The sequence below is a fragment of the Terrapene carolina genome, unplaced genomic scaffold, assembly GCF_002925995.2.
Source record: "Terrapene carolina triunguis isolate 2854851 unplaced genomic scaffold, T_m_triunguis-2.0 Scaffold122, whole genome shotgun sequence".
NCBI classification, from domain to species: Eukaryota; Metazoa; Chordata; order Testudines; family Emydidae; genus Terrapene; species Terrapene triunguis.
In genome coordinates, this window is record NW_020664473.1 from 1,340,725 (window position 1) to 1,368,552 (window position 27,828).

Here is a 27,828-nt window from a genome sequence, read left to right on the forward strand (position 1 = left end):
CCTCAAGTGCTTCAGAACCAGCTATTGTCAGAATTTATAAGGCTGCCGTCTGACTGTTTTCCTTTTTTCCTGGCAGCCATTGCTTCCAGATACAGAGAACAGCAGTATTTAAACCTTCTCCACTTGTCTTCCACATTTCCAGAGCGTTTCAAATCTGGTGGGGCTTTTAATTGCTCCATTATTCCACTTGGGGTATTTTCTTAGTTTGTTTTACTCCTGGTACCATATGGTGTAGTGCTTAAGGTGCTTTCAGGGGCTCTGTGTTATTCTGAGTGCGGTTCCAGCTGGCTGTGTATAAAAATAATAGAAGCTTCAGAGTGCCCTGCCCAGACTCTCTTGTAACAAAGCACAGCCCTTAAAAGCACAGACCTGCAATACCACAGATTGCATGTGCCAAAAAACTGTCATTACCTTCCCCATTATGTGTCAGTCCTTTTTGCTAAATATTATTAGGAATCATTGTTTCATTGGGAACTGTCCTCATTAAGTGGATTTCCTGATTATCTGTGACCTGATTAACTAGAATGTGCTCTACTAGTATAGTATGCAAAACAATGATCTGTGATTTTTTTTAATTGCATTGTTTTTCAATTTGTGAGGCTATCTTAGTTCAGGAATACAGGTCCTTCTATATTAGGCTGATTTTCAATACCAGTAAGAGTTGCTTTCCAAAGGGACAGAATACCATAAAGTCTAAAGCACTTATTTCACAGGAACATGCATACAATCATTTTATTCATAGTTGGAGGAATAGGGAAAGACTCATTTCCTTATGCTGATAGATTTTCATTCAGAACGTGGCATCTCAGAGCAGGTCTGTCCATGAGGTAGCATGTAGGTCACTTATAGTAGGGAGTAAAACAGGAAAGAAGGATATGAGGCAGCATGGTCTAATAGGTAGTGGACTGGGACCTAGGAGACCTAAGCTGTTTTGGGGTGTGGAGAGAGGAGAAAATTGGGAGGACTATGGCTACAGATTTACAGTAGTGCTAATGTTGTCTTGCATAGTTATACTGTAAGATATAAAAACTATTTTTAATACCATCCTCAAAACACTGTTCTGCAATATCTACTAATAATATGTTAATGTTATGGAAAAATCAGGCTGGAAACTTCATCTGTCTGAGATAGTGGTTCTGAGAGAAGATGTATATATACTATGCTAGCCCGAGAAGCCTGTACTAGGGCAATGAAATCTTACTTGGAACCAGAATCAGGATAAGGGATTCATGTCTGTATATCATCCCAAAAATTCTATGTAGATTGCAGAAGTGAGCAAACTCAAAGACAGCCAAAGGAAGTTTGGAGAGCTGTGAACAGAAATACCTTCAGAAGATCATGAATATCCAGGGGAGGGACCAGGTAGGGGATGAAGCTATTGAGGGAATGATGAAGCAGAGGGTGTTGTCAGTGGGATCAAACAGGGAATTGAAGACAACATATGGTCAGGATGGAGAAACAGAAGCTTCCAAGAAATGGGTATGAGAATGAATGAAATACCCTGATGAAATGAAGTCTGGATGGAGATAATCACCGAAGAAAGTCCTTTGGAAAAAAATATTGCTTACTGTAGGCTGCATGGCCATGCCTCCTTGTCAGTCTCTGAGGGATGCCATGCCCCCTCGCTGTTGTAAACCTGTAAAGGTGAGCTCAAATTGGGGAATTAGCTTCATCTAGTGCTCCGGTCCTCCGGCCGGGCAGAACAGTATGGCAGTCTATGAGCCCTAGGCCCAGTCAGGGTGGGGCAGCAAAACAATGAGTAGGCTCTGGCCTGAAATCAGGGCAGAGCGGCTAAGCAGTCTGAGTCCCAGTAGGGGTGAGGACCATAAAGTCTAGAGGCTCAGGTAAGGGTGAGCACCAAGAGAGTCTAGGTAGAGTTGAGCACTAAGGGGAGCCTATGAGGCTCTGGTAGGGCTGCGTGAGGAGCACTGGCTTCCTGGCCTAAGGAGGGGAAGTACTGCCATCCCAGGAGAGATTCGGGCACACCCAACTCCACTGCGTCGCAGCCCATGGCCCTAACAGTGGCAGAGTGGCCCACCACTGGTCAGCAGGGATCCGCCCGCAACATGCTGACCTTGTATCAGGCCAGCTCCCAACCAGACTGTTTCCTGGTTTCCCTGGGCTGCTTCCTATTCTCCCCCTCAGGTGTACCTGTGTCTGTTGTCTTGGGGAGTTCTGGCCAGTCCGCAGGTGGCAGCCCCAACAGCTCCTCAGCATCTCAGTCAGCTGGCAGCCCAGGGAGATCCAGCCAGTGCCCTGGAAGCTCCTCTGCGGGCTCCAGCAGCAGGAAGGATGCATCCATCTCCTGTGGTGACTCAACCCCAACTGAGCTGCAGGGCCCACCTTTTGTACTTCCCCTTCCTGTCCCACCTTTCCACTTCCAGTGGGGTAGACGTGGGTCTCCTGGCTCGGCCCACTAGGGGGAGTGTTATGGTCCCTCCCTGTCACTCTCCGAGGGAGGCCATGCCTCCTTGCTACACTTACTTTTAACATATATGGTGCACTTGCACCTAGTGTAAGTGGGTGTGATTCCAATGATATCAATAGTTTCACCTGAATTAATCAAAGCTGAATTTGTCCCATTGTGAGGTCAACTGCATGTGCTATAGTCTATTAAAAAAATCCTGCTTAATGTATACTATTTTGCTCTCTGAGAGCTTGCTTTTATTATAGTTAAAAAGGAGCAGAGCATTTCAAAACATGTATTTAAATCTATTTACATAATTTACACACCTCAATTACTAGATACAGTTTCGTACAGTAGAGTCTAGCACAGAATGAAATCAAGTTACCATTAGAAAAAGAATAGTGTGTCAAAGCAGAGCATTTTATACATTTTATGCATTTTAATACAGCCAAATGCAAGGAAAAGTTGGGAACCAAGAATGCAAAATGGGAAACCCTGTGTTGGGAAGTAGGGACTCAGAGAAGGATTTAAGATTCATTTTAGAAAATCACTTTAACTTAATCTCTCATTTTACTGTTCTGGCAAAAAGTTAGAAATAGAAATATAAAAAAGGGGAATATCAAGTAGAAGTAGGGACGTGATCTTGCCTCTGTATACAGTATTGGTAAGACCACTGTTAGACTACTGTGTACAGTCTGGTGTTCACACTTCACGAAGAATGAGAGAGTTCAAAGGAGGGCCCCAAAGATGATCAAGACTGAAAAGCAAGCCCTATAACATGAGGCTTGAGGAGCTCAACTTATATAGCTTATCAGCAAGAAAGTTGACAGGTGACTTGATCACTGTGTATAGATATCTGGAAAAGGCACATGGAAAAGGTATCTGTTTGTGGCTTTTCAACTGTGCTGATGAAGGCATAACAAGATGCAATGGCTGGAATTTGAAGCTAGATAAATAAAATTTTTAGTTGTGGGCATAATTAAATATTGACACTGCTTCCCAGGGAGGTGACAGCCTCACCATCACTTGGAGTCTTAAGCACAAAATTAGATGTCTTCTAAATAAAAAGAGATGCTTTAATCCAGTTTATAGGAGAAATTCAATAGCTTGTGTATGTGCGGAGGGGTGTGTGTGTCAAGCTGGATGGTCATAGTGGTTCCCTCTAGCCTTGGAATCCATGAGTTGATCCCCTGTTCGTCCCCTTCTTTTGTGGGCTGTAGAGCGAACAAGATTGCCTGCATTGCCCTCAAAGTGCTCAGAACTTGCAGCTCTGCTTTCAGATAATGTCAATAATCAAATTTCAAGCTTCAGGGTTTCAGCAGTTGCCTGTAGGTGTCAGGAAGGAATTTTTCCTCTCATACACAATTGGCTAGATGTATTCTAGTGGTGGGAGATGGGAGGTTGCACCTTCTTCTAAAGCATTTGAGATTATCCACAATTGGAGATGGGACATTGTTCAGACTGGGCCAGTGGTCTGAGGTGATACAGAGAATCCTCTTTCTAGATGGCTGGCTGGTGTGTCTTGCTCACGTGTTGAGGGTCATACTGATCTCAATATTTGGAGTCAAGAGGGAATTTTCTTCCAGGTCAGATTTTTCAGGGACTGTGGGTGGGGACAATTGCCTTCCTCTCCAGTATAGGGTGCAATTGACTTGCTGAGATCATCTGGGCATATCTCACTTAATCAAATCCCTGCCATTGCAGGGATCTCTGGCATTGGTGGCACCTTGGTCTCTCCAGTTGTCTGCCTATTGCTCCTAAAGACTGAAATGCTGTAGCCTAACTAAAGTCATTGGACTTAATATAGGAGTATCTGGGTGAAGTTTAATGGCCTGTGTTATACAGGAGGTCAGACTAGAAGATCTAATGGTCCATCCTGGCATTAAACTCTATGAAACTGAGATTATTCCACATGTCTAATGTTGATACGGTTCTTTTTAAGCATCTGATCACATTAAGACACATAATAGGTTGTCTGGGCTGTCATATCCATTGACATGCCCTGGCTGTGTAATGGGACACATGGGGGAGTTGATAGTAATAAGACAGTCTGGAGCATCTTGTTGTGAGTAACAAATGTAAAATTAAAAAATAAATACATTTAAAAATATCTACATTCTAATAAAACTGGAGTGGGCATGTTAAATACCTTCGGTTTTGGAACCCAGTCCTGCAAAGAGAACCACGTGAGCAGGGCTCTACCGTTTTTGCCGCCCCAAACAAACAAACAAACAAAAAAGCCGCTCGGACTGCCGAAGCAAAAAAAACCAACCACTTGGACTGTGCCACCCCAAGAATGGATGGAATGCCGCCCCTTAGCATGTGCCACCCCAGGCATGTGCTTCCTCCGCTGGTGCCTGGAGCCAGCTCTGCACGTGAGTGCATCGTTGAGGTCAGCCAGACTCTCTGAGTATGTTCACACCACACACTAAGCACAGGCTCTGACTCAGGTTTGAGGCCAAGCACCCTACCCTCCACACACACACACATCACTCTGACTCAGGTCAGCAAGCAATCACTGCCTGGGTTTTCACAACCTGCTAGGGGGCTGAGTCAGAGGCAGAGTTCTGCTGTGACTCAAGTCCAAGCCCTGTCATTTTGCATCGTAGACACAACTCAAGCCACAGAACAGAGTCAGAAAGTAGATGCAGGACCCAACTCCACTAATTGTAAGCCCAGGTTTACAATGCATTGTGGACGCTCAAGCGGGAGCTTGGAAACACCAATTCCACAAGTCCGGGTTCCATGGACACAGGTTTAAAATGCAGTGTAGACATGCTATATGGGTGTAGGGGTCTTGCTGCCATGGTTCGCTTTGTAGTATCAGGACCTGGGTTTAAATCCTCTGTAGTGAAGGGATGTTGGAAGTTGTGACCTCACCTGTGAAAGGGAAGAGGGTGAAGAGCAAGAATCCAAAGTTCACAGATCCAATATATTTTCTTATGCCAAACAGAGACATATCTGTATCTCTCAGTGGTGGGGTGTGTGCATGTGTGTGTTTCTATAAATCCTGTTAGTCATCATGCTTTAAGAAATCCACATTTCATTTGTTTTGGGGTAAATGACTGAGCTGAAGTAATTAGGCTCTTCTCTCCATGAACTGAATGTGTGATTGTGAACATCATCATAATCTGGACACATTTTAATCAGCTTCTAGAGGGGCAATAAGTTAATATAGTTTTATAATTGGATCCTTATGGAGTTGGAGAAGTAGCCCTCTGCTATATAATGATCTGCTCAAAAGAACAGTTGTGGGACTCCTATACCTCCATTTATCATTTCAAATGGATTATATTTCTTTGTCTAGGGAACAAAAATTCAGTATAATAAGCATTTCAGTAAAAATCAATCGGAACCACTTGTTTTAGATCCTGGATTTTAGACTCTTCTTATCTAAATTGGTATAGTTCAGTCATATGTTCAGCTATTTTACATAAAAATTGGTACTTGTCCTCATCTCTTTTTACGTCCTGAATGCTTGGTTCTATTTAACAATAGATGCTTTTGTTGAATAACTGTGGCAGAAATTTTAAGGTAAACAAATCCTGCTTTACCCAGACATCTGATCACTGGGAGCTATACAGAGCATTATGTACTTGGCGCCTGGGCCACCATAGATATTTTGAATTGTTTCACTTTGTCAGTTTTGGGAGTATTTGAGAGGGCCTGACTGGGTTCTGGAGTTTTTTCTATTTAATTTTTTGGTACCAAAGTTTAAACCTAAAAGATAGTTTTCTGAAAGAGACAAAAGAAATAATTAAAGTGCATAAATAAGCACACACTATACTGCTCTGCGATTATAGACCTCAGTCCTGCAATGAGTGCTGTATAGTTGGGTGCCTGCACCCTCATAGAATCCCACTAGTCATAGGGGTTCTGTCCATGTGGAGCACATTGCAGTATTGGGGCGATAGTTACCATAAGAAACTAGTACTTGTATATCCCCAGTGCCATGAAGTTTCCCACACACAACACACCTATAGGGGGTTGATCTTGTCATTGGAGTCAATAGAAGCTTTCCTTTTTTGATTCATTGGGAGCAGGGAAAGTACCAGGGATAAATCCACCCATCCAGTATGAACAAACTTTGTTTCTTCATGTTTTTTAATTCATTTTTTTTTTAAATCTATTTTGTTTAAATATTTCTCTGCAGTATTGGCCACACAACTTTAAACCCATTGTGCTAGTGGCCCAGGTATTAGAAAATGAATGACTACAAACAGAAAAGAAAACTTGATATCCAGATAAGTCTGGTTTCATTCCTGAAGTTGAGCAAAATCCCACAAGAAAGCAAACCTTAGTGATCAAAAGTAAATGAATTTATTTTAGTGATCTTAAGGGTGTTAGCAACACAAGTGAGCAATACCTTTATATACAATATTGAAAGGGCCAGATCCTTATGCATTCTAAGTAGCATATTGCTTTAAGAGTAATCCCATTTATTTCAGTTATCAACTAATCATATATTTAAGCATTTGGGGTTTTTTTTTGAGCGGGTGGTTTGGGATGGGTTCTGGATTGGTGTCAGAGCATTCAGTAACTGTCAGGATTGAGCCCAAAATGCCTGATCCAGAGCCCATTGAAGTCAATGAAAGTTTCCATTGGTTTCATTGATCTTTGGATTAGACCTAAAATGACTGAGTGGTAGAATGTGGGCCAAAGCAATCCTTGAGCATAAAGAACACTGTAGAAATTACCAGACCATTTCATAACCTCAGTTTTCAGAAAGACTTTCTAATTGATTTAAATGGGGAAGATCTGCTTAAAATATGATGGTATGATTTGGCTCAATATTATTTAAATTGCATTAAGACAATGTGGAACAATTTATAAAAGACCATGGTAAATTTAATTTGAGCTGAAGTGCTGATATTTGCATAATTAAGTGTGACTGAAGGTTTTAGGCTAGTAAAGGTACTAAATAACATTACACAGAAACGTATTTGAAGTGCCACCAAATAGGCTTGTATAGCTAGTGTTTTTTAAGATATAGAACCAAATTTACTTTTTTTGAAAGTTTGTCATGTTATTGCTTTGCCTTAAAGTTCAATTAACAGGCTGAAGCAATATGAATAAACACACAGTGTACTGTTTCAGTTTGAACTAGAAAAAAAACGTTGATACTCATTAGATCAGACACAGGGCTTTTCAGATGTGTACTCTTTAAAAAAAAAAAAAAAAAAAAAAAAAAGGATTCTTAGTTGGTGTGCTTGCAACGTTGCTACTGCAGGCTTCCCTGTATTGAAGTCTGGACACTGCCAACAAAGTTTTAAGTGATATGTACTGGCTACCCAAGCAAAATTGTTTGGAAGGTTTCCTTTCCTTCTTTTCCCCTTTATTTTCAGGAATAACTTTTACAAAGAAAGACCTTCTTTTTTAGCATTGTCATTCCTGGCAAGTTGCCACAGCGGTGTTGAAACACCTATTGATGTTAGCTATTCAGCTTTCAGTTAGCTATTAATAACTTTGTCAAATGTAGTACACATATATAATATAAATAAATAAATATACGCCAATTATTATTAAATTGATGTAGTGCCTTCAGTAATTCCAGATAATGGATAATGGATTTTATTATAGGTGAAACATAACAGGGAAGATTCACAATAGATGATGAAAACGACAACAAAAAAGGAAATAGTAAGCAAAAGATACATGTATTTTGTTACTGAATGGAGGCGGGGGCATCATTTCAGTAAACATCTGTTTTAGAGCTTTTTGTTGAAAGATTGGGATTGTGACTGTATTATTTAAGGATATTTCTAAATAATGCAATCTCTAGACTATTTTTTTCCCACTTAATGTGCTGATTATTTCTTGATGGTTTTAAAATGCATGCAAATAATTTATAGCTGAAACATTTGGGAGCAGTGTTTGAAACAGGTCAGCAATTAGATATAATTTTTTGACCCAATAGCTTAGAGGTAGGGACAAATACTGATTTCTCTGAGCAGGTGCAGAGCTCAGTCACAACTCCATACCATTTGGCTCTCTATCCACAAAGAAGTAAGCAAATCCCAGAAGGAGCAGACCCTTCTGTGTTGGCCACAGAACTGTTCTGCAGCAACCCCTATCTGGCCGCTTCTCCTGGAGCAAGATCTAACAGAGAGATGAATTGGGTAAGATTTACCATCGTCTGGGATACAAGTCCCAATATGAGTATGAATATAGATAGACCATAGCTGGAAGGAGACAGTAGGTTTCCTTTCTGCAAGCCTTCTATGGCAATGTTTAACAACAGATATGAGGCTAGGATTACCTATATGTCCTTAGAATAGACTTTAAAGGGACATTGCCAAAATAAAATGTAGTTGTTTTGAGAAAAAAAAAGTTAAAAGCAGTTGCAGGTACTATGTCGTCTTTAAAACTAAAATAACATTCTCTCCTGTTCTGTGAAAGATCCACACAAACAAGGCAAACTGACTTCTTGACAAGTTAGGGAATATACTGACTTACCTCAGACTCAGTATGAATGCTAAAGTAGAGGAAGGATGGACCTACAGCCGATGACCTGTTTGGCTAAAGAAACCAAAGACAAAAGTTAAGTCCTAGCAGGCTTATACTGAATTTGCTGAAAAGTATCTGGAAAATGTTGATTTATAGCATCCAGTATAAATTCTGCAATGTGCTAGCAATATTTTCTTTATGACAAAATTCAGAATGCTGTCCCTGATTTATTGGTGTGTATGTCAAAGAGAATGTTATTCCTTACATGATGTTCATCCATGCAAGCAAATATTTCATAGTCATTAATTTCTTAGAGTTCTTCAAGATTTGGGTGGATATGTGTGCATAGGGAGAAGCAGGCTTATTAAATTGATCCAGACATGGCTGCTTGCTCTTGAGTGAATGGTAATGAGGCATGCTTGCAGATGTTATTTCAGATTGAAGCTGAGTATTCTGAATTGTCACTGAAACATCTGTAATAAGTTCTGGATGTTTGCTGCATCTGGAAATCATTCTTATATGCCTGGTTTCATTAGCAATAAGGTTCTTGTGATATGATACTATGGAAATAAGACAGGCAATTTTGAGGATATAGTGTGAATGTTTGTTTCTTTTCCTGGTTTGTATTTTTGAAGACTTACTTTAATTCAATAACGTAACAACAAGCCTAATTAAAAGCATCCTGTTTAAAAGAGCTGAGAGGAACTCTTGTTTTACTGGACTGCTTGCTTACTTATGCATTCCTTTGAGATGCATAACTGCTATTTAAAACCAGGAATACCATTAGAACTGAAAATGTCACAAACCACTAGAAACTTTTGAAGTGCATGCACCATCTGGTGCTTTTATTTATTTATTTAAAATACAGAATGCTGGTTAGGAATGGGCCCAGATTTATGCCCTAAAATAAATTAATTCCCAGTTACATACAATAGAATTTAAAAGCTTTTTGCGGGACCCAAATATGCAAATAGGATGTGGACCCCTAACTTTTCTTAGTGCTTTTGAAAATCTGCCTTTGTTTTATAGAATTTCTTTTAATCTGTGGGACAAAGTTAAAATAAATTAAAGCTGTGAGAAACTTGATCTAATTTCACATCCATGATCTACTACATGGATTCTCCCGGCCCAATTCTGTTCCCTCCCCTTTCGTCCCCATCCTCCACCCATTGATTGTATGCCAGTGTGACTCCATTGATGTGAATGGAGTTACTTCTAATTTACATTTGTGTAAACTAGGCCTGCATCAGGCCCTATGAGTTTCATAAAAAGCTTGTCAGACATGCCTGTCTTTCAGAAGCCTGCAGAGAAGCTCAGTTGGCTTGTCGTTGAATAAAAAACGAATAATACAAAAGATAAAGCTTTATCTCGTACATGCAACAGCTATGTCTTGCTTTCAAAGGCAGACGGGGAATGGAATTTTACTATACATTGTTTGAACAGTGTATGTAAGATGGGGAAGATGGTCTCAAATAGTAAATAATTTTATGTAAGAAATGGTGCCCCTAGCCTCTGTTTGTCAGTGGGTGGAGATGGATGGCAGGAGAGAAATCACTTGATCATTACCTGTTAGGTTCACTCCCTCTGGGACACCTGGCATTAGTCACTGTCAGTAGACAGGATACTTGGCTGGATGGACCTTTGGTCTGACCCAGTATGGCTATTCTTATGTTCTGAGGTTCTGAGCACTGAAATGACCCAAAGATTAGCTGCTTCTGAACTGACCCAGAAGAGGCTTAATTTTGGTGCTTGGGAAGACCTTCCTAATTCCAACTGCTTTGCTGCATTACTTTTATTACCACAGGCCATGTACTAGTTAACACTGTCATGCTTCAGGGTTTTTCTTAATGCAGTAGAAATAGCCATTGTTTCTTATGTAGTAACAATTGCCAATCCATCTGGTAGTAGGTGAAATAAGAATAAGGTGATAGGCATGCATTTCATGTCAATTATCACAGTTATTTTATGCCTCCTTTTTCTCCAGTGTTTCCTACTCAAGATTCAGTGAAACAACTCTGCTGTTAGTCAATTAATTCAATCCCCTCCCATCTGTACACCAGTATTTATTGTTCTTTCTATGCCCTTGTTTCAGCAAGGAAAGAAAGCTTTTATCATTGATTATACAGATTCTCTTAGAAGTGTGTGCGGTGGGAGATACTTTACAGTGACAACCCAAACATTGCAATAGCTTTGTTATAGTATGCAGGCCCATATCCTGTCTGTGGAGTTCTGTGGCCACTTTACAGTGAACTGCTGGGTGACTCTGGATCTATATCCATCCCTGGGACGATCTCCCCGGTATAAGGGGATCCTCTGGTGTAAAGGCAGCATAGTGACTTCTATGTCACTTTTCACTCTGCTGCTGGTATAGTGGGTGTGGCTAGGACTAGGTGGTGTGTTTGAGGCACCACACTGAACTTGTGGTATAGGAACCAGGGCTGGCAGGCAGCTATTGCAATTTAAGCATTGCGGACTGGTCTAGAACTCAGCCATCCCAGGAATAGGGGAGCACGAAAGCCACATTGGTGCTCTTTCTGTGTGCTGCTCAGCCATAGCAGGGATCGTGGAACAGTGTTTGAACTCATAGCATGCTGTGTAATCCTTCTGTTTAAGAGTCCACTCACTGCCTTCTGGCTTGAGGTCCTGCTGTTTAGGAGTACACATTACCACCCTATCCTCATGAGAAATTTTGTTATTGTAAAGTATAACCTTTAATGCCAGTGATAATGGAGTTTATCTTCTGTGGCAAATTAAGTTTAACGTTTCATACACTAAATTATCACCCACATTGTTTTGACAATTGCAAGTTATAAAAAGGGTGAATTATTCTCATGAAATACAGTTCTGTTTTCAAATATCTCTGTACCACCAGGGATCCTAAATTGGTTTTTAGTCTAAGTTCTAATTTCACTGAATGTAATGCTTTGTCAGTGCCTGGGACTGATATTCATGATATTTATAGCTGGAGAGGAGTGACACTTGTTAAAAGTTTTACTTCCTTTTCTTAAACTTCAGATATGGGCTGACTTTAAAAAGGAGTACGTGTTATTTATGAAATGGTTAAGTATTGGACACCGTTAGTGTTTCATGGTATGCAAGGGTTTGGAGGCGTTAGCATTTTTAGCAGTTATAGGGAAATTAAAACTCAAATATATTGTTGCAGTTTGAATCTAAATAGTGAGTGAAGGGGGCTCAAGGCTTTTAGAGTGGAGTCTTTCAAGTCTTTCAAGGTGGAAGCACTTAGCATGGCTCTGCTGTATTTCCCAAGATTGTAAGACTGGAGAATGATATGTTTTGCATAGAACTACTTGCAAAAACATGTGCTACTGGTTCTTCTGCAAGTATTACATAATCTTTTAAATGCAAATAAAGTGGGTGATTTGTATAGTCCACACCTGGTAAATTACATGTATATTGGGTATGATGACGGATGAAAAGAGGTAAAGGACCCTCAGAAGATAAAAGTATATTTAAATTCTACACAGAAAATTGAACCATTTTGCCATTGTGCTCAGCCTTCACCTATCTATCCATTCATCCTCAATGTATTCTCCATCTTTGAGAAGGTACTTTGGTTTTGCTTGACTGATTGCTCAGAATTTTGCATTATTGGGGATGATCTGGTAACCGGGTAGAAGGAATAGCATCTCATAGCAATACCATTCATACTGCAGAAATAGCAGATTATTACCAACTCTTCTGAATGCAGATGACAATAAAATGTCTTATCACACTGATACTGAAAGAAGACAAAATTCCAATAACAGGTTACTTTAAAGTCTAAATTCTAGCATCCCTTCAACCCCTGCTGCTGATCATGAAGGATTTCATTTGCCCTTTGGCTATTTTCAGTGGGATTAGAGCATGGATTGTGCAGTTCGGGCATCCATAGATGGCAATAGAAAGAATTATTTAACCTTGACTAAGGTTAATTTAGCTCTTGGAAATATTGTTAGGTGGTGTAAGAGAAATGTCTCTTCAGACTTTATCTATCACCTTCTTTTGTGTGTGCATGTTGGACTGGAAAAGCTCTCAACTGTTAAATTATCTCCAAATACATTATTGTTTACAATTAAAAATGTAAGAATAATACAATTTCCCACTCTAATTAGTAAATTACTTCTCTTCAAATACGTCTTATCCAAAAAAATCAAACTCAGATTTGTAGATATGTGTCAATTTCAGGATAACTGCACCTGTATTCCCTGCTCCATGGGCCTCTCCAGGAGTGCCCAGTCAGGTCTCAGGTCTCCAGCCATCACCTGTCTCTCGGCAGGGACCCTTCTCTCACTCTCTTCTGACCAAGGGTTTTAAATCTGTAAAGCGCCCAGCCTTATGCTGTGATATCCCCAGCAAGCCAATCTGCCTAATGTCAACACATGTGTTGCTTTCCCTCCAAGAGTTATTAACAATGTATTGCCAGCAGTTAGAAGGTACCACACAGCTCTTTCTAAGAAAGCACATTTCTTCTTAAAGGTAAAAGCATTACAGAGAAAACATATACAAAAATAAATGTTCTTGTACATATGTTAAAAGCTTAGCAGCAGTCAGCCATCAGTCTTATGGGGCCTTAGTAGGTCAAATTTTTTATAACTCTTCCATAAGAGCTTGGGTACTTCTTGGACAGAAGGTCCTGTCCATTTGGGGGATAAGAAAAGAGGCCCAGAGTTGGTTTAAACCCAGCCTTTTTAGATCAAAAGTCTTTTTTTTTTTTTTGCCAGCTGGTCTCCAGAAAACATAGTTTGAACAAATATATGCAAGCTTCCCCAGGGGAATGGTACCTCTCTGGAAGTGTTTACAACCTGAGTGATTCACCTGAATCACCTCTCACTGTTTTTAGTTCCTGGTGGAGTTATAGCAACCCTCTCCCCTCGCCCCCCAAAGTTGCATACAATCCCTTGTCCACAGTTATATATAAACTTAATACATTATGGACCCCAAAGATATTACATGGGATTGTAATGCAGCACAGTATGTAAATAGGAGATTAAATTAAAACAATGCTCCTGCATATAACCAGAACACATTTTTGTTCACTTGTCTCCTTTAACATACTTCAGAATTGATTTCACTCTGGTATTTCCTAAAGCCGGTATCTGTACTATACTACAGCAAATGTTTACTTTTTATTTGACTATTTGATTTATCACTTTGTCATTTCTATCTGATATACTAAACGCACAAGGCATGAAGATCTTGTCTGCCGAAGGTGGCTGAAATCTATAGCTGTAGCTGTTGTAAGCAGAGTCAGGATGAGCTCTACCCTGCCATCTGGTGGTGAATTATGGCGAGTGTGGAAAAGAACTTCAGGGGCTGATCTTGTTTGCATAGGCACACCCACCCCGCCTAGCATGAGCCCACGGCAGCCCCAAATGGTCACTTTGGCAGCTGTGGGATCCCCAGTTTCTCTGTTATGGGGGCAGGAGAAATAAAGTGTTGTTACCCTGATTATGTGAATCAAGGACAATAAAACTGTTTTATGACAGAGGGTCTCACCATCACCTAAGTAGCACTTGCTAGACAAGGGACATGGGTTCCAAAACCCAGTGAATTGAGAGAGGTTGGGGGCAAGTATGTGTACCTGATAGTATGGGCCCCTTTTGAGGGCCTGGAACACCAATTGCCCTGTCTTCTCTCTCCACTGTTGAATAGCAGAGCTAATTTTGATTCCATTAGGAGTCTAGATAGATGCTGTTGAGCTGAATTCACTTTGGGCCAATGGTGCATCAGCACTGGGGCTCCCCTACTACAAGCTGAAATCGCTAAAAGAGCTAAAATTACTGAGCTGAGATCACTGAGTGCTGTGTTAACTAGTGGGGGAGCCTGGTCATACCCTTTAAGAGGATTCTGTCTCTCACTCGTGTACAGAATTACTTAGTGTTAATACCCAGTGCTGAATAGCTAATACTAATAGTCCTCAGTGGCCTCAGAGAATTACCCATTTAGAATTATTGTGGAGCCTCACTGACTGGCTGCTGCTGTTGGTTTTTTTTCTTCTTCACTTTCATTTTCTGAATGATGTAATTGTCTCCTTGCCTTTGGCAAGGTCTGTGGTGGGGAAGTGAGAGAGAGGAAAGAGATGGGAGGGAGAAAATGGTCTCAACAGGCCTTTGAAAGGGGGCAGAATTCCGAGTGAATATTGTAGTTGATCATGGTGTTGAGGACCCTTTACTGGAGTTAATGGATGAGAAAATAAGAGAATAAAAGCAAGGATATTGAAAATGCCTTCCAGCTGAGAGTGCATTGATAGGTTCTATATTTTATTTTAGAAAATCATTTATAGTGCAGATACACAATAGACAATGGTCTGGATCTCAAGCTTTATATTTTTTCTTCTTAAAGCTCATTTGTGTGTGCATGTAAGTATATAAACTAACTGAGAAATGGGGAAGCTTTTCATGAAAATATTGTCTTTTTGTGGAAATGTTTATACCAGCTCTATTTTTTTTTATTTATAACATATGTGTATATAGATATTGCAGGGGGCATCTAGTGTGTCACTTGCACATTTCACACTGGATGTTTTCATCAGTTTTAGATTTACATATTCTTCATCATGGATTAAGCTGGAGTTTACTTAAATAGACAGTAAATGCCATTTTCATAGAACCTAATGGCCCGAGACAGATGGAGTATGAGAGAGAAACAGATTGGTACATCAGTGGTATAGGACTGACACTGACCTCAGCTGTCTCCTATGAACTATGGTTCCTCAGAGGCCTGTCTTTTCCTCCAACATGGCACCTACAAATCCATTTTCTGCAGACAAAATTGATCATATATGAGGTGATTTCCTTCTGGGACCATGGTAGCTATATTCAAGATGGAGTGAACAATCACACTATTTTTTGCAGTTTCACAAATTGAGGGTCTGAATTCTGAGTGGTCTGTCCTGTCACCTGCAGGCTGGACCTTTTCCCCCAATGACCTGTCCACTATTCTTCCTATGATGCACCATTTTCACCACTGGGTGCTGGAACAATTTGTATAGTGGGGGTGCCGATGATGTAAACTGTGTATGTGGTGTTTGTTATTACTACTTCAAGCCAGAGGGTGCAGCAGCACCCCCAGCACCCCTAGTTTCAGCACCACTACTTTTTTGGGAGTTCAGTTTTTGACAAAATATCACAATTTTTCATAGGCTTTTTTGGCCAAAAATTTCCTTTTGATGGAAAAAATAATTTTCCATCTAGAAAGACTTTGACAGAAAACCTTGAACAAGTCTTATCAAAAACAAAACAAAACAATTGAGAATTTTGGAACATATTTTGTTTTTTCAATGAAAACAAAATATGTACAAAAATTTAGACGAAAATGAAAACTTTGTTTTCCCCCCTTGTAAAAATGTAGATGAAAGTTAAACTTTTCCAAACCAGCTGTATTTGGATCCCAATCATTTGGTCTTCAGACCTGACAGTTCACTTAGTTTGAATAGTTAATGCATCTTTGGGACAATGGAATAAGATCAGACAGTATTATTTGTCAGACTTGTTGATGACTAAACTGTGGAAAATCTGGTAGGAGTAAACATAGCCACTTTAAGATGGCTTTATTCATTTTCTCTAAGATATCCTAAGCAATCTGCTAGACGGTTGATCTTCCCTGAGGGTTCTCACTTTTGAAGTCCCATATATGCATAACTGCTTGGTGAAACTAAGGTGTTATTGACTACAGTGTTGTTAGTACACAGGAAACAATCCATTCAGCATCTCCTCCGCATTGGGTCCTGACTCAGTGGTTCCCTTTCTCTCTTAACAACCAATCCTGTATGCACTCCATATGTGAAACTTCCTTTGATTAAAACATGAAGCGCTCATAGGTTTAGGACCCTCACCCCCAATAGCTAGAGAGATACTGTACCAAGCTATAACCTTAATTAAGGTAGAAGTGAAATGATGCTTTTTTGCAATAGGAAGGCTTTTGAAGAATTGGGAGGAACTATAATTGCTTTCTTAGTTGAGGATTGTAATTATATTATAGTTTCTGGATTTAACTGAATTAGTCTCTGCTACTAGATTACAGCAGTGGTGAGAAATTCCTCCTCTTATCTTTTGGCAACCCAAGATATTTTCTTCCCTGGAAAATGTGGACCTTGCCACTATTATCCATGCCTTTTTAGGGAGGGCAGAGCAATGAGCATATTATACATATTTTCTTTGCCCTGAACTGGCTGCTAGTGCTCATCAGGGACCCATCAACACCTTGAATGACAAACCATCAATGGTCTAGAATACAGTTATTTTAGAGACTGCTTCTCCCATGTACCCCATTTTAGTAGCTGTTCTTTGAAGAAATTCTTTGGCTGTCGGTTGGCTGGATGGTACTTGCAGGAGCTGGTTGTAGGACATATTCAGTTGCAGTGCATTGGGTCTGAAGATTGCTCCCATTGGATGTCCTTGAATCTGGAACCTGGGCATTTTAGAGCAAGATACAAGGCCTAACACCCAGGTTGTTAACTATCTCGATGTGGAATCCCCTTGGCAGCAAGTCTTGTCTGGTCACTCCCCAGTTCTTTCATTTCAGTTATGATTTTGTCACTGCAGATGTACTAATTATATGTTCCCTATATAAGCGAAAATGCTTTGTTCTCTTGATTGAAATTATGTAAAGAGCAGTCAGATACTATAGTAATATGTACTTCAAAAACCTTTATAGTGAATGAACTAGTTAAGGAACACATAATATCTCTTCATGCTGTGTATTGCAATGTTGCACAGGCATTTGGAAATAACCTTCTGGAATAGATTGTAGCTGTTGGGTACTACGTGTTTTAGATATACAGTGTGTGAACATCCTTTGGAAAATATTATGTCTAGAAATACTACTTTCTATTTAGTATATTAATAAGAATACATTAATCACTTGACATTTTCTCAACAATTTGAATGTGCTGTAAAAAAACTTCCATATTTTAATAGCAGTTGTTCCTAATATAATTATTGGCTCATTTAAATATTTTTTAAAGTTTTAAACCGAGGTTTAAAACTGCTACAGAGAAGTGTAATGTCACCCAGTAAAGACTTTCACAGTGGAGCACTTCAACTGTACAAAGTCTCTTGGACAAAAACTTAACATGGTTAGGAATTTCTAGAAGTCCAGCTTAAAGGAAACATAGCAAACCCACTTTTTCCTTGATTCGTATGTGTAACTCCCTCGTATCAATAAAAACTACAAACATGAATTATGGGAATAATTAAATCCCTTAGAAAATGCTGGGAATTAGATTTATTTCAGCTGAGAACTTCCTTGAAATTCTGTAGACCCAAAATACATGAGACAAAAAGGGAAATGGAAAATCGGTTTGAGAAGATATCAGAATAGGAATGGATTATTCTTCTTTGTTTGGGGACCGAGGATCATTGTCTCATTCATTCTGGATCAGTGTCTGTAGGGGGGAAAAATGCTGGCATAACAGCAAAGAGAATAGCAGAATTGTAGACCTGTCTAGATGTAGCAAACCTGCCACATAATTTCCAAGTCTGCAGGAGTCAGACAGGATTAAATCCTAAACTATATTTCCCAAAATGATGATAAACCCTGTTTTTGACCACATTTTTAATATGTTTATCAAAAGAAAGCTGTGAGTCCAAGATAACTCCCACATTTCTTACAGAAGTTGAAATAGGTATCAAAGAACGTCCTAAAGAAATCTGCTGGCACTAGGTATTAGGCAGCTTTTCCAGCCAAATGCTGGAGCTGCAGTTTCTTCAGAAATAGTTTTAACTAGCTGGAATTCATCCAGCTTTCAATCTTCCAAGAAAGCAATTTTTGTAAATGAGAGGTTGCTAATGGATCCAACAGTATCAGCATCTCTCACTAGCTCTGATTAAAAAGACAAGTGTATTGCCATGTCTTCTTTTATAGCATAAAATGTCAGTTAATAAGCAACCTTCTTGTGGCATCCCTATAATTTAATAAAACGAGTGTTGATCACTGTTCCACAAAACACCATGAAAGAGTTAGACAGAGCTCCAATGTACTGACCTAAAGCTGACATATTTTTTCAGTGATCAGTGAAGGCAAAAAGAGGTATCGAAAGCTCGTGTGTGCGGTTGCCACAGAACAATTCATGAAACTGTTTGCTTGTTTAAACTGGTGGCTATTATTTCAGTACAGTTTTTCATCATTAGATCTTACCCTGGGCAGAATTCATGTTTAGTTATGTTTCCCTTTCTGTAATTTGGGATGAGTTGAAATCCAGAACTGAAAGCAAAACTCAGGGAGGCTCAATTTGTAACCAAGAAGTACAGGTAAACTGCCAAGTTTTTCATAGCCCTGTTCTGAAGGGGCTTTGTACCCAGAAAGAAACTGTTAGAAAAACAACTTCCTGCTACTGAATATTTCTAAGACTCCTCTGTGGAATTTGAATGTGCCTATCACTGTAATATTTAGATGTAAATAAATTAAAGCATCACTGCTGTCCAACTGTGGTTATAGTATCTGATCTGAGTAAATGGAGGCCAGTCAAGACTGTTAGATGAGAGGTAGTGAAGCTGTAACCATTTAAAAAATAATCACACAACCATTCACAAGGACCCACCTATCTGCTGTCAAAAGATGTATTTGAGACACATTAGAAATATGATTGTATTTTAGATAGTTGTAAAACTTGTAGCAAACTACATTTAGTGTTCATGGGCTGAGTCTATACATGAAATAATTGTTCATGATCTGAGATAGCTTGTTGATATTTTAAGAAATACTAGGCCAAAACACTGAGCTCTGTTACAATTGTGTAATGCCACTGATATTAATAGGTCTGTACAGTTGTATCTGAGAACAGAATTTGATCCACTGCTTTTTTCCAAATTGCAAGATTTTAGTGACACTGATCTGATTCTAAACTTTATGCCTTCCATTTACCAATTCACTATTGAAGAACCAAAAGTTTCTTTGAACTGCTTCTAAATAATGCATAATAAAAGAAAGAGAAATAAGTTTTAATTTGATCAAACAGTTGAAATTGAGAACTCACCTGCATCCTTGATGAGCCTCATTTTTTAAAATGGGAGGCTAGAGTTTACTATACATTCTTGCATGTGCTTTGCACACCTACTTTGGTGCCCTTAATTACCATGAATATGTATACAAATCCAGTGTGTCTACTTCCTCATTGCTAGACGCTTGTCTCTATAGTCGTCAATATGTGTAAATACTTTTTTTGCATGGGTAATTGTAGTAAATGCATGCAAATACATACAGAAATGAATAAAAAAGTGGGGCTCTGCTTTCTAAAAATCACGTCCTTAGCATTCATTCACTAAAGAATAGAATTATTAGGTTAAAAATGTGTACAGTGGTTGTTTTTTTTTAAGTAAGCAAATACCTAGGGGAACAAAGTATTACATAAGAAAAATGCATGAAATTCAAATCCACATTACCAACAGAGAGAATATAAATTGGAAGTACATATAAGGTTTGACCACGTAAGTGTATTTACTTAGGAAATACTGTGTGTTAACTGAAGTTAAAAGAAATTAATCAAGATTTTTAGATTAGAAGCAAAGTAATGAGAAACAATATCAAATTTAACATTTAACTTTCCTAACACTGGCTTCTTAAGTGCTTTGTTTTAGTAAATCTGAAATTTGCTTTATAGATTATCTTGCTTTATGAAAAATGTTATATAAATGTATATAATTCTCTATACCTCTATACCCGATATAACGCTGTCCTCGGGAGCCAAAAAATCTTACCGCGTTATAGATGAAACCGTGTTATATCGAACTTGCTTTGCGCTGGAGTGCGCAGCCCCGCCCCCCTGGAGCACTGCTTCATCACGTTATATCGGGTCGCGTTATATCGGGGTAGAGGTGTACGATATTTTTGTGTTTAAGGTCTAGTATCTAAATCTAAATCTAGATGGGAGAGAGGTATATGTGTGGGTGGGGGATTATGTATGTTGGTGTGTACATACACTTACAATCCACCTGCCCATTGACTGGTGGAGCTAGCTCTGCATGTTTTATGTGCAGGGGGTGCATGTGTGCGCACCCTGTACTGCAGCCGTCTTTCCCAGAGCTTTATGGGGTATTATGCTTCTGCCAGAGTGGTGCATCTCCATACTACCCCCATATTAGGCTGTGATTTAAAGTTACAATTTAAGCCTTAATCTTCATTTTTAGACCAGTGCAATTTTGCTTCATTACTGTTTTGGACTTTATATATCTTCTTCCTCATATCAAGCTTTCGTAGCATAAAGAATGAAGTGTCTCAGAGAGGACTTTGATGTCTAGATACTGACTCGATGTCTAGTTGGCAGCTGGTATCAAGCGGAGTGCTCCAGGGGTCGGTCCTGGTTTTGTTCAACATCTTCATTAATGATCTGGATGATGGGATGGATTGCAGCCTCAGCAAGTTCGCAGATGACACTAAGCTGGGGGGAGAGGTAGATACAGTGGAGGGATAAGATAGGGTCCAGAGTGACCTAGACATATTAGAGCAGTGGTGGGCAACCTACGGCCCGTGGGCCATACATGGCAGGCCATGAGACACTGTTTACATTGACGGTCTGCAGACATGGCCGCCCGCAGCTCCCAGTGGCTGTGGTTCGCTGTTCTCAGCCAATGGGAGCTGCAGGAAGTGGCACGGGCCACAGGAACATGCTGGCCACTGCTTCCCATGACTCCCACTGGCCGGGAACGGTAAACCGCGGCCAATGGGAGCTGCGGGCGGCCATGTCTGCAGACTGTCAATGTAAACAAAATGTCTCGCTACCCGCCAGTGGATTATCCTGATGGACCGCATGCAACCTGTGGGCCGCAGGTTGCCCACCACTGAATTATAGGATTAGGTCAAAAGTAATCTGATGAGTTCAACAAGGACAAGTGCAGAGTCCCATGCACTGCTACAGGAGCTGAGGATTACAGTTGATGAGAAGCTGGATATGAATCAACTGTGTACCCTTGTTGCCAAGAAGGCTAATGGCATGTTGGGCTGCATTAGTAGGAGCATTGCCAGCAGATCGAGGGAAGTGATTATTCCCCTCTATTCGGCACTGGTGAGGCCACACCTGGAGTATTGCGTCCAGTTTCGGGTCCCCCACTACAGAAAGGATGTGGACAAATTGGAGAGAATCCAGCGGATGGCAATAAAAATGATTAGGGGGCTGGGGCACATTACTTACAAGGAGATGCTGACGGAACTGGGCTTATTTAGTGAGAAGAAAAGAGAAGAGTGAGGGGGGTTTTGATAGCAGCCTTCAACTACGTGAAGGGGGGTTCCAAAAAGTATGGAGCTAGGCTGTTCTCAGTGGTGGCAGATGACGGAACAAGAAGCAGTGGTCTCAAGTTGCACTGTGGGAGGTCTAAGCTGGATATTAGGAACAACTATTTCACTAGGAGGGTGGTGAAGCACTGGACTGGGTTACCTAGGTAGGTGGTGGAATCTCCATCCTTAGAGGTTTTTAAGGCCCGGCTTGATAAAGCCCTGGCTGGGATGATTTAGTTGGTGTTGGTCCTGCTTTGAGCAGGGGTTGGACTAGATGACCTCCTGAGGTCTCTCCTAGCCCTAATCTTCTATGATTCTATGACTTGGAGTACACTTGGTATAAAAAAGCATGTATCTAGCATCATTTAGCAGACATCCTACATAGGCAGGATGGCTGACTGTAGACAACCCACATTTGGGTATTGCTGCAATTCTGTCATTGCAGATAAGTCGAATTCACATTTTGCAACATTCTAGTAGTCTTAAAATGTGTGTGTGGCTCTAACAAACATTCCTTGAAGACTGGGGAAAATAAATGCTGTTTTCTTGTGTATGACCTTATGGTTCATAGATCTCTAAATTGTTTGTAAAGATTATCTCTGTTCACTGCAGTAAAATATCGTCTTATTTACAATTAAATGAAAAACCAGGTGTGTCACAGACTTTCAGACGAGCATTTTAAATGTCACAAGTCAGTTTCTTGCCTTAGAAATTCAACGTTTATCTGACTTATATACCAGTTTTTTAGCAAAAATAGAAAGACTATCTCATATGAGGAGCTGATGCTGAGAGCCTCTTACAAAGTGCCAAGCACTCCCATGTTCTGTTGAAGTCAACAGAAGTGGCTGGCATTTAGTACCAGTAAGGATCAGGACCTTTAAATAGAGACCTCCAGTAAAGCCTGGCATGCTGTTCTGAAAATCATTGTAATGTTGGCTGCTGGAGAAATAATTATAAAATTGATGACCAAAAAATATATTCACTCTCCCCAAATGAAATATGTTGATTGGTTTGCTGGTTATGAATTCAGTAAACACAAGTGAGAAATCCTATAAAAGAGAGACTTTTCTGAGCTATTAGGTGACATGAGAACACCAGGAGAATGCACCCCAAAAAAAAGGTGTTTTTTTTTTTAATCCCACAGCTACATAACTTGGCTTGTATAAATTATTGTAATATCCTCCTGTTCTAAAAACAAAATCCTCCCCTTTTGGTCCACATTTAAGCATGAGATTTTTCAAGACACAAGGGTTCTTATTTGGGGGGGGTGTGGTGTGTGCGGGGATTGTTTTGGGGTTTGTCTTTTTGTTGTGCCTTGGTTTTTGTGAGGTTTTTTTTTGGAAAGTTAGGTGGTAAAATGTGTGTCTCTTAGAATTAGTCACCTGAAACCTTAGCTAAGGTGACATGATTCAGACTTCATTACATGGACAAGTACAAATGCATGCCAGATTAAATCCATTCGACTCATAATGGAATATGGAGATGTTTAGCAGGTGAAATCCTCCACATTCCACTTCCAACCTCAACCCTCCCTACAGCTCTTTTTCAAGTCTATGGCCTAGATTAGCAACCAGAGCTTCTCTGAACTAGTTGTGTGCGGTTCTGGTACCACTGAATCCAGAAGCTCTCCCTGTTGATTATCTCCTGGTCAACCTTCATTAGAACCTTCCACATGAATGTATCAAGGGCTGCCACAGAAATCCTTTCTCTGTAATGAAGAGAATGCATGAGCTCCCCTGCAGAGCCCTATGCACACAGTCCTCCCCACCCCCCATTTGACATCTTAAATGATAGAGGGGAACGTGATTACCATGTAACTTACTCTATAATGTAGTTTCCCTGTAAAGGCATAAGTCCTTTTTACAATAGTACCAATTCTCTACATCAGCAGTACACAGCCTAGATTCTGGCACTCATCTGATCAGTGAAGTCCATGTATTACTATTGATTTTCATGCAGAACTCTACTCATTACACTTGTGACAAAATTGCTTCCTTGGCATTGTCTCTTCCTGGGTTGTCTTGAGCATTCTTGGGTTATGGGAAAATTGATATGTACTGGATCTTCATATCATAAAAAGAGAAGCAATCTCGAAGCCTAAAAGTAGAAACTACTGATACAGAGCCTATAATAAGTATGGTCACACTTTTGCATCTGTGTCCTGAATGTGGAATCCTCCAAAGATAGCATAACTAATGGAGTAGAAAGTCTTTTTCCTGACAGTCTTCTATGTTTCAGAAGGAACACACAGGAATTTGACAGTCATATAGGCCCTGTCATGTCCCTGCACAGACCTGTGGGAGTCAACGTGTCTATGTGCTTAGGCAGGAGCCCACTTGCATGGTTCCCAGTACAGGGTTAGAGCCCCAGTTTCAATTTGCTTTCGTCTGTATGCTAAAATGTGTGATTGTTCAAGAAATAAAAAGTAGATGGTAGAAGATATGCTTTCTGCACTTCCTGGAAAAGAGGTTTAAAAACAGTTCAGCCTTATCTAAATCTTATTCTTATGGCTAAGGTTATTGAGACCTTGAATTAAAATACTATCAAAGTGAAAGTTGTTTAATTTTAGAATACCTGAGGGAAACATTTAACTTGTCAAATATGACATTGAAAATTTGGCACTTATTTTTCAAGATGGATTCTTTCCTTTTCCCTATTCCAAGATTTCCTTATTATCTTTTGTACATGTACATTGTACTAGATGTGAAAAAACTCTGCTTGCATAGCAAAACACTTTCTGCAATAGACAACAATGATTTACTATAACTCAAATTGGAGAGGGTGCACCATCACTTTGGTATCTGAAGGCTCGATCTTGCAAGGTGCTGAGCACTCTGGCCTTGATATAGAAAATTCCATTGATGGCAGTTGGGCTACTCGTGTGCTTACGTATTATGATGGATCAGAGCCAAAGTACTCAGCACCACGCAGGACTGAGTCCTAAATTAACAGTATAGGAGAGATGTCCCTACTGTCAGGTGCAAGTTACATCTTAGCAGTGATGGTTTTGGCACTAGGGGAAAAATGGGAAAGTGTAATCCAAGTGAAATAAATTAATTTTCATAATGCAGATTCTTTGTACCCTTCATAGCTGTTAATTTAACAGACTAGCTCTTTGATGAACAGTCCGCTTCTCTGACACCCCACACAATATAGTATGTTATGGGCTATTGAAATCCTTTCATAGACTTATGGCCTGATCCAAAGTCCACTATCAGTACATTCCTATAGAGGGCTTCAAAGCAGCAGGAGTAGGAGTTTGTGCTAAAGCTACAGAGAGAATTCATGAACTCCTAATTAATGAGCACGTGCAGCTAAGACAAGTTATATTGTCCCTTAAAATTTTGATCTTGATTTTCCACAACCTCTCAAAATAGGGTTTTGGATTGTAATTGTCCTTTTCAACACAAAAAGTTTATTGGAATCTGTTTTTCTTCAGTGGTGGCATAGTACAGTAAATGGTGGCATTCAAAGAAGTGTAGGAAGCAAAAATGTCTTGCAGCTGCGAAGCACACAATGTGTTTGCAGCATTGCATAGATTATTATCATTTTAGGTTGCAGATATTGAGATCTGTGTTTTAGGTTAGCATTTAACAAATAATAAATGTGTATTGCAGGTACAGTTAAAGTTTTTTTTAAATCTTAATGGTAGATATTAAGATAGTGATATTTGTAGCAGTGTTTGCATCATAAACCGAAGGAAAAACCTGTGCCTACCACTAATAGCCTTAGGAATGGCCTAAAGATAAAACAAACCATCATCCCAAGCCCCACAGAATTATGAAACCAGGGATGAAATCCTATTCCTGTTGAAGTCAATGGGAGTTTTGCCATTTATTTCAGTGAGGGACAGGATTTCACCCCAGGAATGTAGTTCAACTAGGTCATGGATTTATTATTGCAACCACTTCCTTCACTACTTAGACTGTACCACATGGGGGAGGGCTGCCTCAAGCACCCTACTTGCATTCCTACCTCGCCATAACCTGGTCCCAGTACCTTGCAGTTAGGGCCGGCTCCAGGCACCAGCCTGGCAAGCAGGTGCTTGGGGCGGCCACTCCGGAGAGGGGCGGCATGTCCAGCTATTCGGCGGCAATTCGGCGGACGGTCCCTCACTCCCGCTCGGAGCGAAGGACCTCCCTTCGAATTGCCGCTGCAGATCGCGATCGCAGCTTTTTTTTTTTTTTTTGGCTGCTTGGGGCGGCCAAAACCCTGGAGCCGGCCCTGCTTTTAGTGACTCCTCCATCCTCCCCTTGTACAAAGGTTAAGTAGATGGGTCTGGTGAGGGGGTGGCCCTGTGCTGTACCAGACACTGAATCCCAGCTCTCACTCCCCACTTTCTGTAACAGGGCTACAATCCTGATTCCAATTCTGGTTTACTGGGGACCCAGACCCCTACTGAACAAATTCCTGTACTGGACACTAGCCAAGTTGTGAGAACTCAAACGCTTCACAGCCTATAGGTGAAAATCCCCCAGTGGGTCAGGCAGTGAGGAGAGAAATTACTTCCCAGCCCCAGGAAGGTGATTAGAGTGATTCCACAGCAGGCCCAGAAATCTGGTCCAAGGGAGAGCTGTTGCTCTTGGATGTAGAATGCAGTTAAGGAGTCCCCTTCTCCAAGCCAAGGGGAGGCTGAGTGCCCACGGGCAGTGGGGGAGTAGGACAGTGCAGTCCTTAAAGGGTCCGTTTTTTTGCTGTCGGCCCAGACAAAGTCCCCACCACCACCACCTCTGAGGATGCAGGAAGCAGCATTTTAACTGCCTCTGTATAAATGAGCATTGTATGTACAAATATATCCTAATAGCTCTGAATATTAATTTAAATAGCATACATGAATCTGGTTATTTCTTGTAACAAACTAGTCCTGCTAACCAAGGTCATGCGCCTAGTGCTTAGACACTAATGACAAAAAGTGGTACAATGATAGAGTAGTTCTTATATGGGACTAATGTAATGTAACCAACACTAGTCATAGCATTTCAAGAGCAGCTGTCGTGGTTTGAGGGCCCAAGCACAAACGTTTGCATTATATAATGTGCTGTGATGATCCTAGTGCAAGTCATTACATTATTTTTCCTTGATTACGGAAATGTAATTGTATTTGATTAATTGCATTTTCACATTATAATTTACAGTTTTTCAGTGAATTCCTGCACAGGTATATTTTCCAAGGTGTATAAAATAACATGTAAGGAATTACACGCAACTGGAATAAAGCACCAGGCAGATATTGCAGACTTCTAACTTTGTACAAATAGAAATGTTGCTGTAGAGAATAATTTGCAAAACAGCACTAGTAAATCAGTTGGTATGCAACTGAAAAACAAAGCCTTCTTTTTAAGCAAGTAAACTGCTGAGATTAATTTAAACAGATATAAATCAAAATTAAGTCTGCTTAGTATGAGAAACAAGGCCCCTCAACAGCAATACAGAATAAGCATTGTTACAGAATATAGACACTTTTGTAAATTAATATGTATGGTTGTGGAACATCTTATTCGATGAATGTTCATAAAAGAACACTCTTAGATGCAAGCATTGTAATTAGGGTTGCCAGGAATCTGTTTTTTCTATTGGAATGCCCAGTCGAAAAGACCTTGGCGGCTCCAGTCAGCACTGCTGACTGGGCCGCTAAAAGTCCAGTTGGTGGCGCAGCAGGGCTAAGGTAGGCTCCCCGGAAGCGGCCAGCATGTCCGGCTCCTAGGCGCAAGGGCGGCCACAGGGGCTCCACGTGTTGCTCCTGCCCCGAGCGCCGGCTCCGCAGC

At 40.3% G+C, this 27,828-nt stretch overlaps 1 protein-coding gene across 20 annotated transcripts in view; it reads left to right on the top strand.

Annotated features, from left to right (window-relative positions):
* The window catches only part of LOC113406698 (neurexin-1), a 1,188,348-nt gene that overhangs the window by 320,653 nt on the left and 839,867 nt on the right, over positions 1–27,828 (top strand). The window contains exon 5 of one of the 20 annotated variants that reach the window (XM_026652586.1): positions 2,288–2,307. The exons of the other annotated variants lie outside the window; for them this stretch is intronic. Coding sequence (XP_026508371.1) covers positions 2,288–2,307 — 20 coding nt within the window. The remainder of the gene's footprint in view (positions 1–2,287; positions 2,308–27,828) is intronic. 20 annotated transcript variants of the gene reach the window in all.